Raw genomic sequence first — 19,301 nt, 5'->3', positions numbered from 1 at the left:
CCTTCTGGATAGAAGGTGAAACATCTTCAAAAGAGAAGAAAAACATTCCAGTTGACACAGAAAACTACCTTGGATATAATGTATATCATTTGCACTATACTCTTCTGGACTGAGGGCTCAGATGATTTTGTGGGGGTTCCAGCCCCAACTGCTCTGTTTGACACAGGGATCACTTGTATCTGTCCATTCCACTTCCTGTCCATCTGTTTCTGGTCATTCTTCACTTTCTCCTGTTCCTTCTGTCTGATATTTACATCACCTTGGGTTGACACATCTATCACTCCAGTCCTCTTTCACCCTTCGCTCACCACCACAACGTCCATCTGGTACACTGGTATCAGTTTGAAGAATTTGCACACTATGCCAGCCTCTTGGTGATGGCATTCCACATGCACTTTTACCTGCTTGTATCGAGGTGTAACTGTTATTTGTGTCTCAGGGCATTCTTTGCACATCCTGCACCTCAGATCTTTCCTTCTGTGGTAGATCCCAACATCTGTAGTACTTGTGTTGAGCTTTAGTCCAGGATTTTCCATCTACTCGTAGGACTGGTCACAAGTCTTCATCATCTTTATATCGAAGGCTTATTCCTCCTGCTTTGGCCAGATTATTATACCAGTAGCTGATGACTACAGGGCATTGTTGTAGAATGTGCCTTACCCTTTGGAGATATTAGACTGTGGCCAACTTCATTGGAGTCTCTTCAAGTTTGCCATTTGCCTGTGGCATCCCAAGGTAAATGGACCAGCCTTGGATATTTGCGATGTTGCCATTGGTCAGTGTGACTCCTTTAGTCCTGACTACCTTTCCTCTCTTAGTTACTGTTTGACCATGCTCGTCAGGGCTACATTAGTGTAGATCATGGGGATCAGTGAGTTGAGCTCTTGCTCACGCTTGTCCTACAGATCCATATAGATGAGCTGGGTGAGCTGGTATAGTTGGTAGCCATGGCCTGTCTTTGTAATGATCTGAGTTCAAACCTATGCACCTTGATATAAGCCACACTTGTGATGGGGTTGAGGTTGGCTTCTAGACTGGTTTACCATGGCAACAAACAGTTTTATACAAAGATTTCAGAGCTCTTTTGACCATGTGCTGGCCCAGACACTCTAGATTCTATGTTATACAATGTTTCCATTTTTATGTTTGTAAAAACTGAACAGGAATTTTAACTGAAAAGTAAATTGTGAATTTAAAACCTTTTTATTATGGTGATGATAGTAAAGAACAAAAAACACACTAGATCATCCAGTGTTCATCCGATGTTTAGAATTTTATTACAATTTGTATGTAGGTGCTGGCTGTGCAATAATGTAATTTCACAAGGATCGTTAACTAACTAGAAGTACTCGGCACATCAACCGTATAACGCCCGGTTGTACAGTACTCCCTTTCATATATGAATGAACAAGCTACACACACAAATGCATCACTGTATTGTTGATTGTGAGAAACAAGAGAGTCCATTCAGTGTGTCCAGATTCATGTGCCATTCAGCTAAGACATATCGCTACTTTTGTCTTTTTTTTTTAATCATTTATGGTCATTTATAAAGACCTTTAATGGCACAAAATATAGTGTACCACAGATTACATGGTTAAAAATGCAGTTGCCTGCCAGGCCATAATTTCAGTAAAGGGGCGTCTTCAAAAGGACACAGTTTCAGGAGGAAGCAGCAGGTGGAAGAAGCAGGAGAATGAGGGTGTGGATACAGGCTGGCTGTGGCATGAGTTGTGATCCGGTGTCAGAAGCTGGACAAGGTGGTCAGTTTGAATCCATCTAGGATAGACATTCCAGCGTGGGCATTTACATAGAAAGATACGGATTAAGCCCCAGGCTTGTTCTTACATTAAATTCTATTTCTGACCAGAGGAAGCATCATATTGAACAGAATCGCCTATGCTGGTCTGACCACATCAGCCTGATTGTGGGACTGTTTTAAAGAGCCTAACTGGGACCTTTTTAAACAGAATACCACAACTAATAACCGAACAGACACCAACACCCCAACTGTACTTAATTGCACTGTATAGATAGTTTCACCACACAGTTGACTGTATGCATGCTCCCCAACCACTGCTGAACTCTGCTGTGATGAGGCTCCTGAGGGCCCAGGATGCCTCTACAGCTACACAGAAGAATATATAAGACAATTTAAAAAACTGTAATTCCCGATCCATGTGGCAGGGCATCCATGTGGCAGCCAGTAGCAACTACAACAGCAAGATCACTAGCAGGGAGGCACAAACAAAATGCTGAGGCTGAGCCCCTGCAAGGAGATATGAACCCTGCAACACAACATCAGCTGCACACAATGCCAATCGACCAGATGGAATAGCAGTATTGGTCCTGAAACACTACCTGGACGTTTATGGCAGTGCTCATTGACCCCCAGTGCCCGCTTGGGCCTCAAAACAGATGGGTCTGGAAATTCCTGATTGCTAGACCTCAGGCAGTTTGAATGGGGAGGCAGGTCCCCTGCACCATGATGCTAAATACCGCTGCGTCCAACAATAAAACTGTCTTTACAGTAGCGGTTGAGAAAATGGAGAGTTGGAGCTGAGATAATGTTCTGATCCTCAATGCATCAAAGACAAAGGAGATCATCCTGGGCTTTGGAAGAAGTTCTTAGTCCATCTCCATCAACAGCCAGATAGATGAGATCGTGCAGAACTTCAAGCATCTTGGAGTCAACATTAGCCCAGACCTGACCAGGACCCTCAACACCACAGCAAAGGTCAATGAGGGACCCTAGAAGCATCGCTTCCTGAGCTGTGTGAAGAAGACTCAGCCTGTTATTGGACTGTTATTAGCAGATTCCCATGCACTGAGTCACTTTACTGCTGGATCCTTTTGGTATTTATAATTTAATATTCCTTATTTGACACTACATAATCACTTAAAAAAATCTACTGTCTTTGTACATCTGAGTTAATTTATTTAGGTATTACAAAGATTGCTCTATTTATATTGTACAATATAGGACAATATAGTACCTCAGTTGCTTCCAAAATATCCATATAAAATGCTTTGTTTTTACAGAAAAGAAAATATTAACCAACGACAGAAAATTTTGATTCTTGTAAAGGAACATTATGAAGCATTAGAACAGGATACCTCACTCAAAATTGAAAAGATGCTCATTTTAATCTTTAAAGCAATAATATCCATCTGCAAAATGAGACTCTACATAAAGAGAAATGCTTTTGCATTGTGTAATTCTGAAATTAAAAGTTTAGAACCGAATTTACAGATGCACATTCCACAAATTTGAAATTTCATTTCACTAAATGTGTCATTTTTAATGGATGGAACACACACACACACCACACACACACACACACAATTTGTTTTTTAGAGCCAGGGTCAGGGGCTTTTGTGTGGAGTTTGCAAGAAAGATAAGTTAATTAAATTTAATTTTCCAATAAGACAAAGTCATGAGATACTGGAACAGTGAAATATAACAAAAATTAAATCAAAAATCTTAAAGGAAACAGGCAAAAAACAGAACACATTTTCATCCTGTTTGTTGTTTATGTGCATTTGGACTCATCATCATTTCATGACATTTTAGTTTTGCTTCAGTTAACAATATTTTATACTTTTTGAAATGCAGCATTTTTACAAGTACCTAATTTTAACCAATAAATAAATATTATTATTACAAATATTTGTTTTCAAATTTCACGCTACTTTAGTCTCGTAACAAAATCCATATAAAGATCTGTTCAGTCAGCCAGTAGGTCAGGATTCCATCTGGACTTCTTTTCTAGTTTAGTTGAGATGAATTAATTTTATTTAATCCATATTAGAGGCTACTGCAGTATTTTGTGGCCTATTGTCATGAATTTATTCTGAAAATCCCCTTTGACTCAAACCTTTTCCTGCCCTGAACAAGATGAGGTGGTGCTTCTCTGCTTCCATTGCATTGCTGATTCTGGCATAGATTAGCAAAGCCTGTAAAGAATAAATGATTTTACTAATACAGGCTGTACTAATTAAAGCCAGAACCATCACATCAGTAATATCGCCCTTCTGAAGAATTACCTTCCAAATGTTGCAGAACCGAATATTTACCTGAAGTTAGCAATTACAGAATGGAGTGCATCACTGTTGCTCACAAAGAAATCAATAGAACGTTTTTTTTTTACATTGTCACAGTTTTCAATTACAAATATCGCAACTCGTGGATGAATATCAAAGCAGAGTCTATGCAAAACGCTCCTATTACAAAATAGAGTTGATTGAGCAGAGAGATAAAAATGACTGCCCTTACCACTCAAGTTTAGTTTCCATAAGGATACACTGCTGGGAGGCTCAGTACTTCTCCTGCACGCTGAACAGTGAGGACGTCAACACTGTGTCCTTCACACTGTCCACTCCTGGACTGGAAGACTTGGCTCCGCCTATGGATGCTTTTGTTTTACTGCACTGGAACCTTTGAAAGAAACTAAAACCTCTGAATCATTACAAATATTTATAGTTTTGCTATAGTTTCTATCTGCAACAACTGCACAAATATGAACAAATCAGGACAGATGTGGGATAAAACCGGACCTCTTACCATATATACCATATACAACTTGATTATAAACCCTCTATAGCATTTGGTGAATATACTATACTATATTCCCACAATATGACTCAGTGCACACAATTTCTCTGAGTTTGAAGTTTCTGATAAATAAATAAGATTACGTAAACATTAAACTAGATCTTGCATGTAGCTTGTATTTTTTAGGTTTACCAGTTTAAGAAATCAACACTGACCTAAGGCAACAGTAGTAGTGTGACTTGCTGCATCACTTATACATTGATGCTTTGCATTTTTCTTAATTTAGTGGTGCAGGTGGGATGGGGGGTTGGGAGGTGGTTTTATACCCAGCTCATGTTGTAAATCAGAATCGGCAGATTATCTCCCTGGTCTGTTAGCTTTATAATACTTTTGCCTTTTGTGTTCAGATTTTCATACTCACAAGAGTATTTCGTGTGAGCAGCAGCCCCACATACAGTCATTTTTCTTGTTTTTTGTGGATCATGTAGTTAGCCAGGCAAAAAGCATTGATCCCTTTGTTAACCTGGATAAATCCCACTTGTTATGACTTTATTTGGAGAAGCTGAGGTTTAAAGGCATTTTGTGCGAGTTGTTAATTTTGTAATTCATATATAAAGCAATTTAAATATGAAGCTAAAAGTAAGATGCATTTTTTCACATGGATTCAAAAGCAAGATAAAGAAAAAGAGATTATAGAGGATTATTTACTTAGTGTGATTTAGTTTTGAAAGGCAAACTGTCATGGGTCAGAGCACTGTCACACCGCCAGGACCAGCTGCATGTCACGAGAGGTCACTGCTACGGGTCTGTAGTCATTCAGACTCCCTGAAGGTGCCCGTTCAGGTGAAAGGGAGGGTGAGGAATTGCTCAGCTGGCTGGAACGTGCTCTCAGGAGGTGACTTCAGGTCCTGCAGCTTTTCCTGGTCAAACCTCTCTCTCAACCTTCTCTTTAAGTTCTCTCTCCTGTGGAACTGTGATGAGTCTATCTGGGGAGAGGGAGCTGGCTGACAGGGGTCAGAGCACCTCTTCAGAGTCAGCCAAAACCCTGGTTACAAAATCCTCCAGCATCAGTTGTTGATACTGTTTCTACACTGTTTAAATGACTTGATTGGTTATTATCAACGCATGACTTGTTAACACTGTAAGAAGAGGCTCTTTCTTACAGACCCTGTTTGAAGTTATTTTAGAAGGATTTTCATGTTTTAAACAAGTTTCACTAACAGAACATATTTAGCATGCTTAATGTTTTGCTTGATATCCTTTCAATAATTCAGACAATATAAAGTTGGAAGCATTTTTGCAGATATCACTGTCAGAGAGAGAAATATATAGAGAAAAATAATGTCCATTACATGGCACCATGTCCAGTCCAGCCTTTTCTGTTGACCCAAAAGACATGGATAGTAACTGGAAGGAGGCTGAGCACATGGATTCAAACCTTCCTAGAGACAGTTTCTATCGATGGAGCTGCTTCAAATCTACTGGAAATGGACTACGAGGGCCAGCTCCTCTGGAGAGAAATCATTAACACATTACAAGTTTCCCTCTTTCCTGAAGACCTTGAAAGATCCTCAAGCCTCTGTTTAGGTTTGATTTTAAATAACTGTTCATGCCTGCTCCATAATTGCTCAATTGTATCCCCCTTTCCATTAAACTATTGTGATAATAGGATATATATACTTACCATCTTGTCCTGTTTTTTCCACTATTTCCTTGCTGTTTTTCCCCCTTCTTTTCCCTTCTTGCTTTTACTTTATATGAAATGGAAATAAAGATTTTGGTAACAATGATTATTTTGCTGATGTCTTGTTATCATCTTTGACTCTGGATGGCAATAAAAGCTTGAAAAAATAAATCAGTTGAGCTAATGTGGATACATAGAAAGTGCATGTAAAGTCTGACTTTAGTCAGACTAAGGGAATAATGATTTTGTATCACTGTTATTGTCACAGAATTTATTAACAGTTCCTTACTGTGAATCAGCATCAGCAAACGAGTCCAAGTCAAGGAGGGAAAGAGAGGCAGGTTCAGGCCCTGGGGGAGAAAATGGTGAGGGACAGGTGAGACACAAGAGGGTAAGTAGGACAAGGACCTCCCCACACCAGGCAGATCATGACAGTCATCTAAGCCTTCTGCCTGGGTACACCAGGAAGATGTTCCCCAGTGTTGACCTCCTGAGCAAATACCACAAGAACCTAGTGAGGAAGAATAGCTGGAACCATTCAATTCAGATTCAAATTCAGATAAATTAATTTATAAGAAATAAGGGCATAAATGCATCCTAACAAAATCAGTCCAGTGTAGACGAAACAACAAAATCCAGTTGATCACATTCACAGATTAAACACACAGATTACGATATATTAAACACATGAATATATTATATAAAAAATGTTCACATATAACAAATGATATTTGTATAGCAGAGGTTCTGAGTGGTTGATGATCAACATTCAGAAGCAGACCGCCCTGGGGAGGAAGGAGGCCTTCTTTGTGCAACCCGGACTACAGTCGTCCTCCCGAGGACATGGAAACTCAGGACATGGAATTTGGGAGGTTGTTGCTAAACCGCACGAGCTGCTGTTACTGTCTACTGGCCACATAAGATGTTCCATAACACACAGATGTTCTGAAGTCAGTTCGGATCTAGAGCCACATCCAGTTTGCTTACAGGCAAACAGATGTTGTGATTAATAGCATCACCCACCTGACCTTTCATGGACATGGAGAAGGCATTCCAACGTGTCCCTCGTGGTATCCTGTGGGAGGTCCTCTGCTAAAGGCTGTATGGTTCCTGTAGGACCAGAGCAGGAACTTGGCCTGCTTTGCAAGCAATAAGTCTGACCTGTTTCCAGTGCACGCTGGACAACAGGGCTTCCCCTTGACATGGACATAGTTTCTAGGTGTAACCAGGGAGGGAGGGGTTCCATTTGGTAACCAGAGTTCATCACCTCTTTCTGCTGATGTTGTCTTGCTGGCTCCTTTGGGCCGGGACTTTCAGCACACACTGGGGCGCTTTGCAGCTAAATGTGAAGCAACTGACATGAGACTCAGCACCTCTAATTCCAAGGCCATGAGTCTCAACTGGAAAGAGGTGACTGGCTTCCCCCAGGTCAGAGGAGAGCCCCTGGCTCAAGTGGAGGAGTTTAAGAACCTTGAGGTCTTGTTCATGTGTGAAGGAAGGAAGGAGCATGAGACTGACTGCAGCAGTATCGGTCTGTCATGGTAAAGAGCAAAAACTCTCGATTTCCAAGTGAATCTACACTCCTATCCAATCCGTATATATCTGAGTCTATTTATTATATTTACCTTACACTTTCCAAGGAACCGCCCCTGAGACAATCCGGCAAACAAAAGCAGAATATAAGACCCTAGCAATTAAAGCGTGCATGGACCGCCATTACCAGTTGGTTGGCATTATGTACAAGAGCAATAGTATTAACTTTCGAATGGAAGGCTCATGATCAGGATGGTACATGCCTCCAAAGGGAGAAGGACCAAATACAGACAGACAGACAGGTGATGATGAAGCAAACCCACAAGCTCCAGGGCTCTAGCACAGGAGTTTAAATTAAGAACACATTTTATATCCAGAGGCGGCTAAAATGATCATAACTCCTAACAGATCTGAAAATATAGATTACTGTTTCCTCCAAAATATGATTTCATTTTATAAAGTTCATGAAATATGCAGATGGTTGGTATGGTTAGTACTAAATGTGTGTGGTTGTGTTCAAACTCAAGTCATGAAAAAGGTTTGCACTTTTATTAGTTTTAGAATGATAAGTTCTACAGGTAACATAGTCAAACATAGCACACAATCAAACAGACTAACATGCGTGATAATACACATGCACGAGCAAGATCTGTTTGCTGACAGAAAAGCAAAGGAGCCAAAAAGATTCTGTCTGTAATCTTTGTGTTGAATAGTTTCATAAAGAAAGGTCGATCCCTGTCCTTCAAGACATTAAAATTGAATCATTCAGCACTTTAAAGACGGTATGTCAGTAAAGTTTTTTTTTAGTCCTGCATGCAGTGCGGTGCTTTTATGCCGGCACACTAATGCATTCATATTCAACTATCACTGTTTATAGAATCATCCTTGGGTCATCCCACAAACAAATTTATTTCAAATGTTCGACTGTTAAAATTTAGTACATAGTACATAGATGAACACAAAAACAGAACTTCCACCAATAGGGCATGGAATAAAAACATTTAAAACTTCAGGCAGTGCAATATGTCACCAGCCAGTGATCACAGGTTAATCTTTGAGTGATTTAAGTGGTACGTGCTGTAGCGTGTCATGTGTGTGTTTATAAGTGTCTGCGCTAAAAAAAAAATCCCTTAACATTTCAAATAATGACATAGACATTTTTTGAAGCATATTAAGCCTGTAAAGGTGTCTTCAAGAAGTAGCTTTGGATGAACGGCATTAGGGACAGTAGGATTGAGGATTCGTAAAGTAAACTTATTTAATGTGGTTTCCACAAAATGAACAATGATCAGCACCAACCTTCACCTGTGGACAATTATTACTTTTCCACTATGAGCCTAGTCTGACATTTGTCTCGACTTACAGCTGGTAATTAGTCACTCCATGAACCTCACCTTCTTCAGAAGACTCACTGCTCATGTAAAATTCAGCCACTGACATTTTGTGCAATCATTACAAATTTTTTGCTGCATTAGTATTGCTTTCAAGAGGTGATTACAAAGCACACAAATTAAACAAAACCAAGATTAGAGGAAAATGAGGTGGTGTCTATCCCTGACATATTGTACATTCATGCCCCATGCAGTAAAACTGAGATACATCCTAAAAATGAAGGGAAAAATAGGAATTTTCAACTTTCTTCCACTTCCTGAAAAAAAAACCATGTGATAATAAAACACCAATAACACAAACAACAAAAACAAAGCACTTGGAATGAGATTTGGTTGAAGAGAGCGGAGGGATATAGAGAGCATTGTTTATAGTGAGGAATGGAAGACTTAGTTGCTCCAGGAAAACATCAGTTGAGCTGGTCCTCATACTGCTTTCGAAAGCAGTCACCCGCTGGAAAGAACTCCCAGCAGCGCTCCTGGTACATTTTCCACACATAAGATTCCTAAAACAAAGGATAAGGTACAGCATATCTGACTCTTGGGTGCATTTTAGAAATGAGTTTGACTAAACAATATAGTCTCAACGTAAATGCTGAGTTTAAATGCTGAATTGCTCTTCTGACCCTGTCTGTGGTCACTTTAATACAACTGATCCAAGTTACTGATATCTGCTCACTTACTTCCAACTGCATTTTGTATATTTCCTCACATTTACAGTCTGCTTACAGTATACTTTTTATTCACACATAAGATGTAAGGTCAAAGGACTTTGAAACCAACAACACATGATGACGGTCAGCTACAGGAGATGGTCCTCCCATCTCACTGCACATAAGATTTATTTTTAATTTTAATTATTATTTGAGGGAGAACATAGCTGCAGCTGTGTGACATTGAAAGAAATCTTTCAACTATATGGATTAGTGGCTAGCTGTCTGACACTGTCCGACACTAGCAAGCACGTTTGGATGGATTACCTGGCCGGTGTGCTCCGTTTCATCTTTGTTGATAAGGTACATCAAAAAGAATCTGAAACACACATACAAACCTTAAAACATACACGCACTCACAATATTGCGATTGAGGCTGTTTTTTTCCACCAATATTTTGGTGATTTCATTCTCGTATAAATTTCATTGTCTTTATTTAACGATATGATACCCATGATGGAAATTCACGAGATAAACATGCTAGTAGAGTCAGTAAAGGTCTAAAGTTATTATTTATGATTTTTAATACTTTAAAACTTTTTTACTCTCCGAGGGAGTACTTAAAGAGTGTTACAGGTGAAGCTCAACAAGATACCCACTCTTACTGTGACTTTCCCTCAGATGCATATACTTACAGGTAGTTGGCTAAGTTGTGCTCTTGTAACGTGTGTGTTTCAAAACCATGTGGGACTGCGTCAAAGTAGTCATTGCCAATTCCACAAATAAAACACTTGGTCTGAAAGAAAGCAACGAATGGAAAACAGCTGAACCTATTTACAGCCTCAAACTGGCTGAAATGTTCATCTGAAATAGCAAATAAACAAAGGTGAGCAATGTGTGTGTGTGGGTTTGTGCATATTTTCACCTCCATGTCTTCTTTCACTTGTTCCTGTTGATCTCTCAACTCTCCAAAAGCATCAATGATCAACCCTTTAATTTTCAAGCCACAGAAAGTACAGACGTAAATGGTGGGGATGCATTTATTGTTACACTTGTAACCTCTATAAATGATCTGTTCTTATTCAAAATTAGATGCTTTAAGGCAGGTTTATCCAAATCCGGTCCTTGAGAGGTGCAGCAACCAAGGTTTTCTGACCTTCCAGGTAGATTTTGCTTTCACCCAGCATCCCACATTCCTTAGATGAGGCATTTTCTACCTGGGACGACAGAAGACCCGACTCGACTGTGGCCCTCTAGGACTGGATTTGGGCACCCCTGCTCCAAGGTAAACAAATTGGAAAATTCAGACTTTTCTTTATATTTCCTGAAAAGAATGCCTGCGGGGGATGGGGATAGGTCCAATGGAACTCTCACCCTGGATGATTGCCAGGAGGATCACGATGACAAAGAAGAAGAAGGTGATGTCAAAGATCATTCGATAGATTTCATATTCATCACCAGCTGGGTCCTCAATCTGGTCTCCGATTCCACCACCTGCTCTGACTCCCACGTACATGTGGAACATGTAGCACTAGAATAACACAGCAAAATCAGACAAGGTCCGAATTGTAGATTGAACATGTTTGGATATGGTCCACTTCACATTATTAATGTTGAAAGTTGTTCTATGGTGTTACACAAAGTTGGAAAATAACCATTCTAGGTAAAGTCCCTACTAAAACATGGAGTTGCTGTTAATCTGGTAGTGGGGGAAATAGCTGAACACTCGCCTTTTGTCAGTCTTATTTCAATGATTTTTTAAAAGGAAAAGTGGAGACACAGGAATTCCTCTGGGGCCAGTGGTCCTTCTTCAACCTAATGAAGCCTCTGTCACCTTTCCTTTCCTGTAAACTGGCCTTAGCTGCCACCCAAACCCTTAATAGGAAAGACAGGAGACCCATGGAATGCTATGGGTGGTTAAGCACAGGGGATTAACAACCCCCAACACACCATCGCTGTTTGTGCGTTCGCATGTGTGCACGAGCCTGAAGTTTCCAAGTCTCAGTGAACCCCCTCCCACATTTAGAAGCTGCCACAAATGAAACCTTATATAGTATTTACTTCACTAGCGTAGGCAGGAGAGATCAGCCTGGACGCAGCTGTAATTCATTGCAGATTTAGTCAGGAGGTCTAAAGTTTACGGAGGTAAAACTGGGCAGTTATGGCTGTTAGTGACAGAGCCACACCTCTAAATGTGCACAAGTGATCCTCCCATTGTTGGTCTCTTCCTTTCATACGTTTCTTTAGACTTAGTCATATTGCGTGTTTCCTGCAATGTATTTTTATTATAGTAGAAGATCAGCTGAGCTCCTGCAAAATCAATATCAATCATTTTAAACAGCACTTTGCTACACACATTGTTGTTATTCCTCTACTGTTAATAGATGATAAGCTGAGAAGTGGACAAACTAAAGACATTCTAATCTCACAGCAGCTCAGCAGAAGCTCAGCCTGTGGCTGAACACGGCTCTGACCCGTAACTTTCAACCCATAAATGGTGTTTGTTCCCCTCTACTGAGAGACACCATGAAATACTCACAATATTTGAATGAACAGGCCAAGAATGAGTAAGCCTCTTCAGGGAAATGAACCATCTATCAGCCAATCTGGGTAATCCAAAGCTTCCTGAGAACTTGGTACTGCTAACATAGGTGTCCATGAAGCTGCTTCTTTAGCTGATGCCGCAACGTATTTTCACAATGAAACCTTAGTTTGAGTGGACTTTTACTCACTGTCAGCATGTCATCACACTTCATATCGGGCAGTTCTCCATCTTCACTCTTGTTGTAAAACTTCCTGAAGAAGTTGAAGGCCACAACAGTGTAGAGGTAAACCACCACTGCTAAGAGGCCGACGGTTAACACCAGCTAGAAGACGACAGTAGATATTTAGTACCTCGTATTTAGGGAAGAATTGCTATTCACCTGCAGCTCTTCGACTCTTTAGAGCATGTGGTTTACAAAAGTAAGGACATTGAAAAAGGTGTTTTAGAAATGTCACTGGCATTGAAACAACAGAAAAACATCGATGTAAAAACACAGAAAGAAAAAAAATCAGTTGTGAAAAAATGACAAAGTTGCAAAAAAAGAGAAGTAAAAATAAAAAGAAATGGGAAAAGTTCTTAAATTGTTTTATTTTTTGCTACCACAACTTCTTCATCTTCCAGGGTTGTTTTCAATGACAGTCTTTATTTTTCAATAGCAAACATTAGTGGCACTACTCTGAGTTACCAATTGGATAACTGTTCTAAAACATTCAGTGTATTGCGAGTTCACTCCATCATATCATCCAGCCCTGCCTCAGCAAATCTAAGTCAAATGTACAGTACCCTGAAACTGAATGCGAGTTTGTGGACGCATAATTAAAAGATGAGATATTGGCAGTGATGTACTGGTTGATAATGACATCACATTCTCCTTTAATTTGATACACACATCAAGAAAAGTCAGGATAAAAATTCAACAGGTAGCGTGAAAGCATTATTCATATAAAGTGCCTTAAATATTAAATGTGCAACGCCATAGCCTTAATGCACCGCTGTATCATCAAAGATTCTGTCTATTGATGGCTTTGTAGGTACGTTTGTCCGAAAGCATTTTTCTTTGTATCGACAGTATCAGAGCTAAGTATTCTATTGTTTACCTGTTTTCCATTGTGTGTGACTGAGGACAATATAGTGCGCAGTGTCTTGAAGCCCATAGCAATGTCAAGCAAATGGGCAGCGAAGAAGAAGTTGTTGTAGTGTCCCAGGATGGACATTGTCATATACCATGCCAGATATAAGAAAGACTGCAGGAAGGATGACACAGAACAGAATGAGAATTATAATGCTACAAACTGGAATATACCTGTATTCCTTTCAACTGGAATCCACTGACAGATTTAACTCATAAATGTTTGGTCAATGTCTGGCGATGCATATATATATTTTATTTAAAATAATGTATGTAGCAATATAAATGTTGTTTCACTTTAAACAAAATATTATGCAGTAACATTGTCAATAACAGTTGCAATAAACTGATGTGATTTGCCTTCATGGCCATATATTGTCAATATAAAGGCTTAACAGGTGTCTGTTTTTATGGTTTTACGTACATTATCTGTGAAAACAACACCCAGCTTCCAGATCTGGTACTTGACATCAATTGAATTTAGCCTGCAAACAAAAGAAATGCCTTAAACAAGAAGATGTTAAACATCCTATTAATAATAACAATATTAATATGAATGTGTACATGTAATTGTAATATAATATATGATGTAATACACAGCCTGTTATCAGTATGACATAAACAATTTGATTTCAATTATAGTGAAGTCAATAATAAGAAAATATGAAAAGGAAGTTAACAATTAACATAACATAAATATTGACTATTTTGAAGTGCTTTGTCATGAAATTGACTGAAATCATTCAGTTATTCTTATTCTTATTCCTCACACAGCAGACAGAGAGCTGTCTCTTCTTGGCTTCCTCTTTTTATGAGCATCACTGAAGTCCAGAGCAGCCTTGTCCATTCCCAGTAACTCACTGATACGTTCCTGACCATAGAATTCTCCATATTTATCCATCACCTGGGGTAATGGACAAACACATCAATGCTTGATTATCTGATATTGTCCGTAGAAAATTCATCTGCCACATAAAAGCAATCGCTGTAGAACTGATTAATTATTTTCAGGAAAGAAAATCAAGACTGATTAAATCCAACCACTTCTCCTAGTTAAAGAAATCGCAGTTAAAGTTTTCATTAACATTCCGTGTTAAAAATACTACAGATAAAATACACCCACCTTTCTCTTTACAAATTTATCCCAGTAATTGTTGGGGAAAGACCTAAGAAAGTAGAAAAAACATGGATTGGAATCTAAATATTAGTCATTTTTGTTAAATCCTTTCTACTTATTTCATTTATACACTGTATCTGTGAGCAGGTGAAAAACACGCCTAAACCCAAAACATTCAACAAGAGTCCAGTTAAGGGTAGCTGAGATAATAGATAACTGTCATCCGCTTATTTATCTAAAAAAAACAAATAAATAAAAAAATAAAAAACTGCTCATGAAAATTCAAGGAAACAAACATTTGAACTATATCAGTTTGTTTGTGATGTATGCATATAATATAAGTAACTGAAGTTTTTGATGATAACAATTTGAGATGCCCTATATTGTTTTGTTTTTGTACTTTGCTATCTCAATTTGTCCTGTCCAAAACAAGCAGAATTGGTATATAGTAGTAATAATAAAAGACCAAATGTTTCATCAAAGAAACAGTTCACAAATGCAGTTAACATTTGTAAAACAAACCAAGCAACCTGCGTAATTTGAAATATGCAAAACTGATAACATGTCTAATGTGCTCATGTGTACATAGCTGTACACATACCTAGGGTGTGTATGTGTGTGAGAATGCGTTCCTGTGTGTCATGTTTAGAATGGTACAACCCCACCATGCTGACCTCAGCAGAAGGTGATAGGTGACAAGTCACACCTGAAGAAATCCTATGATGTTTGGACCTAAAGCCAAACAAGCTTCTAAAACCCTGAATTCATTATTTCTGCAATCCCAAATCCTTAGTTAAATTCATTGTGTTGTGCTATTTTTGATCTACTTATTACTGTACTCACTGCGTGTTGATGACTAGTCGGTCCCATTGGCCTTTAATGTCATCCTCAGATGGTTGTTCTGTAATGTAAAGCCCATCAAACTCCAGTTTCCGGGCAACTTCTTTCTCCCGTTTAAAGATCACCAGTGGAACCTACATTGCAAACGCATATGCAATAAAATTAACATCGCCTAACAGTAGCTTAAAAAATAAATAAAAATAAAAACATAAGGGTATTTGTTTTAAATTTAACTTGGGATTTAAAGCACTCCCAATTTTATTTTTTTAATTTTTTTTACAAATGACAGTCACCCCTGAGCCCCAGATATTCTTCCCTATTTAACTCCTTATTGTCCTCTCATTCTTTCATATATCCCACCTTAAGGCAGTAGTATCCAATAATGCAGAAGAAGGAGATGACCGTGTGCAGGATGGCCAGGATGCACAACATGGGCTCCATGTATCCACTACTCTCCTGCAGAACAAAGTGGACAGTGACAGGCTTCATCACCTCTTCCTTCATGTCTACAGCGTTTCCTGCCCATGAATCCCACTGCTTGCTGCTCTCTGCCTGGCTGTTGTTGATCGCTACTTTCTTTTCCTCATTCGCAGATGATGATGTTGAAACCTAGGGAAGAGAGTATGAGTTTGCAACTGGATTAGCCTAAAAAGAAATAATAAAAACAATAATAGCAACAATAATAATGCCCATTTAACAAAATGAACACTCTTCATATGTTAATAATAGGAATTACAAAGAGAATACATAAAAATTTACCTTATAGAAGAGGAGGATGAAATTGATTGAAAATGCTACAAACAGTGCCAACATTCTCATGTTGTAAAAGTTTCTGGAGAAATAGTTCTGCAGGTTATAAAAATGAGAACATATTTGTTTTTTTGGGGATGTTACTTGCCATTTTTTTTTTCTTTTAATGAAAGTGACGTGGGAAAGGGGAAACTGTGGAAACATGAAATTTCAAAAATGCGGCGTACAAGCAGTTTTTGTTGGTAGGCCACGATCTTCTTGAAGATGGCAGACTCCTGCAGGTCAGGTTCCTCACATTTAAAGATGTGCTGTCTTCTCTCTTTAAGTTTTATTTTCTTGTTTTTCTGTTGTTTCATTATGTGTCCACCACTGAAGGCACAGCAATAAGCAGTTAATCAATTATACTTTATATTATGAATCAATGTCAAACTTGAAATAAGAAAACACACCCTGCTATTTTCTTTGCTTCATTTTTAATCTCTGTAGTCGCTTCCTTTCCGTCTGAGGGAAAGTCCTTAGACTGAAACAGATAATTGTAGAAAAAAGCAGAAATACACAATCTCTTTGGCAACCTGCTTCGGGGTTTAAACTGCACCATAACAACTAGAACTAGTTCTGGTTTTTAATGACCCGAGGTCTGCAACTCTGACAGTGAGCTGAATGTAGTGGGCCATTAAAGACCCTTTGGAGAACTTTATGCCACTGCTCAACTTGAAAACCACATGCAGACACCAGCAATTGAGTTGTTGAACTCAGGGAGTAAAGTGTCAGGGGTGCGAAACCCAGTCAAAGGAAAGCTGCGATCGGTAGAGTTAAAATAACCCCAGGGTCATAAAACATAAAAAATAAAATAAAATCTTGTACCTCCAGATACTTTAAAACAATAAAAGGACTGACAAACAAGAAACTTATTAGAATTCATATCAAAAGCATGATTATTTTCCCTATAAATATAATCTTCTTTGTTGTGTTATGTGTGTAAAACTTTATTTCCTTTGGTATTGATTGATCAATTTTTGAGTCACAGTGATGTGGAAAACAAACTGCTGGTCCCGGTGCTCAAGACATCCAACAGAGCTGAACAATTACAGACCCATCGCTGTGACCTCATCACGAAGGTGACGGAGAGGCTGTCCTGGTACACCTTATCCAATACATATTTGTACATATTGTGTGCAGTTTGTCTTGCCCATTTTGTGTTGACAAGTGACAAGTTAATTTCCCCCTGATTAAGTTGTCCATCTGCCTTTCTGTCTGTCTGTCTAGCTGCCATTTGTAACTGTCTTTGTTTATAAATATGTGATGTTGGGATAATTTAAAGAATAGATGGTACCTAGAAAACCCTCCACTGTCTTGACCATAAAGCTTTCACTTGAACAAATAAAGAACTAAACAACCAAGTTACTGACCCTTATCCACTTGACATCAGTACAACTTAACTCAAAAACAAACTTTTGAGGGTTTTTAAAGGTCACATAGTATTGTTGTATTCTGTATTATTCATAATCTAAAATAATAAGATGTTTTATGCCAAAAATCATCGATGAACTGACCTGCTTGTTATGTTGGAGTTCAGCAGAAGTTACTGTGGATGCATCTGGGACCGTAATAGGAGAGGTGAGGAGTTCAGTCAGGCTGGCTTTGGGGTCATGTGGGGTGAGCTTGTACTGCCCCCCCTCTCGTCTCAAGTCAAGGCCAAAAATGTCTGACAGGAGCTCGGTCTCGCTGGTGTGGACTCTTAGAGCAGGCACATCATCCTCCAGTGTGTTACAGTCAGAACAGGCTATTTTGTCCTGGTCTTCCACTGCACCTTTCACCAGCTGAGTGGGATCGGGCATAGTGGCCACAAGTTCCGACACCTGGATCAATAGACAATTTACAGACTCCAGAAGACATACACGGATTAGCAAAAAAAAAAAAAAAAAAGGATTATGGGACTAAAGAACTTAACATTGAGCCTGTTTAAGAATTTATCATAACCATGAATAAATATAGATTTTTAAAAATCAGCTGATTGATTTTAAATGAAGTAAGCATCAAATTTGGACTTGAGAAACATTTTGGAAAAAATAAAGTTAATGGCTTGTATTTTATAGTTTCTTTCTTTTGCTACAACCAAAATTCATTTTGGTTCATTTGTAATTACCAGTAAAAATATAAAATAACATGTTGGTTTGAAATTTAGCCTTTTAAATCAATGACATTTGAAAACTACAAAGTAGCGAGCAGTGGTTAACACAGTGGCTAATTCTCCTCTTTCTCTTATTCTTTTTCCATGACTCCTGCTTCATTTTATTGCTAATTATGTTAGAAAAATATTTTACACAAAACTTTTGTTCTCCTTTGTAAAGTGTTGATTTGCCACAACAGTAACCTTGATGGTCTTGGCCCCCTGTACTTGGTCATTTGTGGAGGCGACGGAGAAAATCCTGTAAAATCCTCGAACAACACTGAAGGCCACATGGAGTATTCCCAGCAGCACCGACCAGTAGAAGGACACCAGGGTGGTCATCATGTCTTTCACTGTGATGTTCTTTTTATTATTTATCTTCTTTTTCAGATTCTTCATTGAAAGTGCCTGAAAGAGATAAAATGATTGGCTGAAATATCCTCTTTATTAAACTTAACATCTCTCTGCTTAGTGGGAAGTAGTTATAGTTAGATGTGACCTAAGCATTTGATCTATAGCTTAAAAGGTACCCCTCCATTCTCACAGGGCAGCACACATCAGTCCTGTAGGTGGTAGTACAGCACCTATAATCTGACTGTAGACTGCTATTGCATGGTTAAAATAACAGAAAGACCAGTGATATTAGCTATGGTTGGTAACTATGTTTTCACAAAACAGTCAACCACAAGAACTTAAAACAAAACTGCTTAATGTGTTTAGGCATTAATGTTTATTGAAGTCTGATATGAAGGGGTGGGTGGCCCTGTTACCTCTCACAAAGGTTCTGGATGAAGTTCTGTGTTAAAATTGCATGCTACACCCAGAACCTTCTTGTGATGGGAGAGTGCAATATCACACACAGACAGATTGTTTGATATAATTAAAAATGTGGTTGGTTTGCCAGCATGAGTTCCAAAATGACTGCAATAGCAGGGAT

At 38.8% G+C, this 19,301-nt stretch overlaps 1 protein-coding gene across 2 annotated transcripts in view; it reads right to left on the bottom strand.

Annotated features, from left to right (window-relative positions):
- Window positions 1–8,306: 8,306 nt before the first annotated feature.
- The window catches only part of ryr2a (ryanodine receptor 2a (cardiac)), a 95,375-nt gene continuing 84,380 nt past the window's right edge, over window positions 8,307–19,301 (bottom strand). For both annotated transcript variants that reach the window (XM_057032746.1, XM_057032755.1), the window contains exons 98-114: window positions 18,569–18,772; window positions 17,748–18,053; window positions 16,644–16,714; window positions 16,422–16,563; window positions 16,204–16,290; window positions 15,805–16,053; window positions 15,448–15,578; window positions 14,611–14,653; window positions 14,258–14,391; window positions 13,912–13,972; window positions 13,456–13,602; window positions 12,546–12,680; window positions 11,188–11,344; window positions 10,739–10,803; window positions 10,509–10,609; window positions 10,141–10,192; window positions 8,307–9,666 (exon numbers count right to left, since the gene is read on the bottom strand). In XM_057032746.1, coding sequence (XP_056888726.1) covers window positions 9,571–9,666; window positions 10,141–10,192; window positions 10,509–10,609; window positions 10,739–10,803; window positions 11,188–11,344; window positions 12,546–12,680; window positions 13,456–13,602; window positions 13,912–13,972; window positions 14,258–14,391; window positions 14,611–14,653; window positions 15,448–15,578; window positions 15,805–16,053; window positions 16,204–16,290; window positions 16,422–16,563; window positions 16,644–16,714; window positions 17,748–18,053; window positions 18,569–18,772 — 2,181 coding nt within the window. In that variant the 3' untranslated portion in view covers window positions 8,307–9,570. The remainder of the gene's footprint in view (window positions 9,667–10,140; window positions 10,193–10,508; window positions 10,610–10,738; window positions 10,804–11,187; window positions 11,345–12,545; window positions 12,681–13,455; window positions 13,603–13,911; window positions 13,973–14,257; window positions 14,392–14,610; window positions 14,654–15,447; window positions 15,579–15,804; window positions 16,054–16,203; window positions 16,291–16,421; window positions 16,564–16,643; window positions 16,715–17,747; window positions 18,054–18,568; window positions 18,773–19,301) is intronic.

This window comes from Takifugu flavidus, chromosome 1, assembly GCF_003711565.1.
Source record: "Takifugu flavidus isolate HTHZ2018 chromosome 1, ASM371156v2, whole genome shotgun sequence".
Taxonomy (NCBI): Eukaryota; Metazoa; Chordata; class Actinopteri; order Tetraodontiformes; family Tetraodontidae; genus Takifugu; species Takifugu flavidus.
Note: the sequence above shows the minus strand (reverse complement) of the source record. Positions and strands in the feature narration are given on the sequence as shown.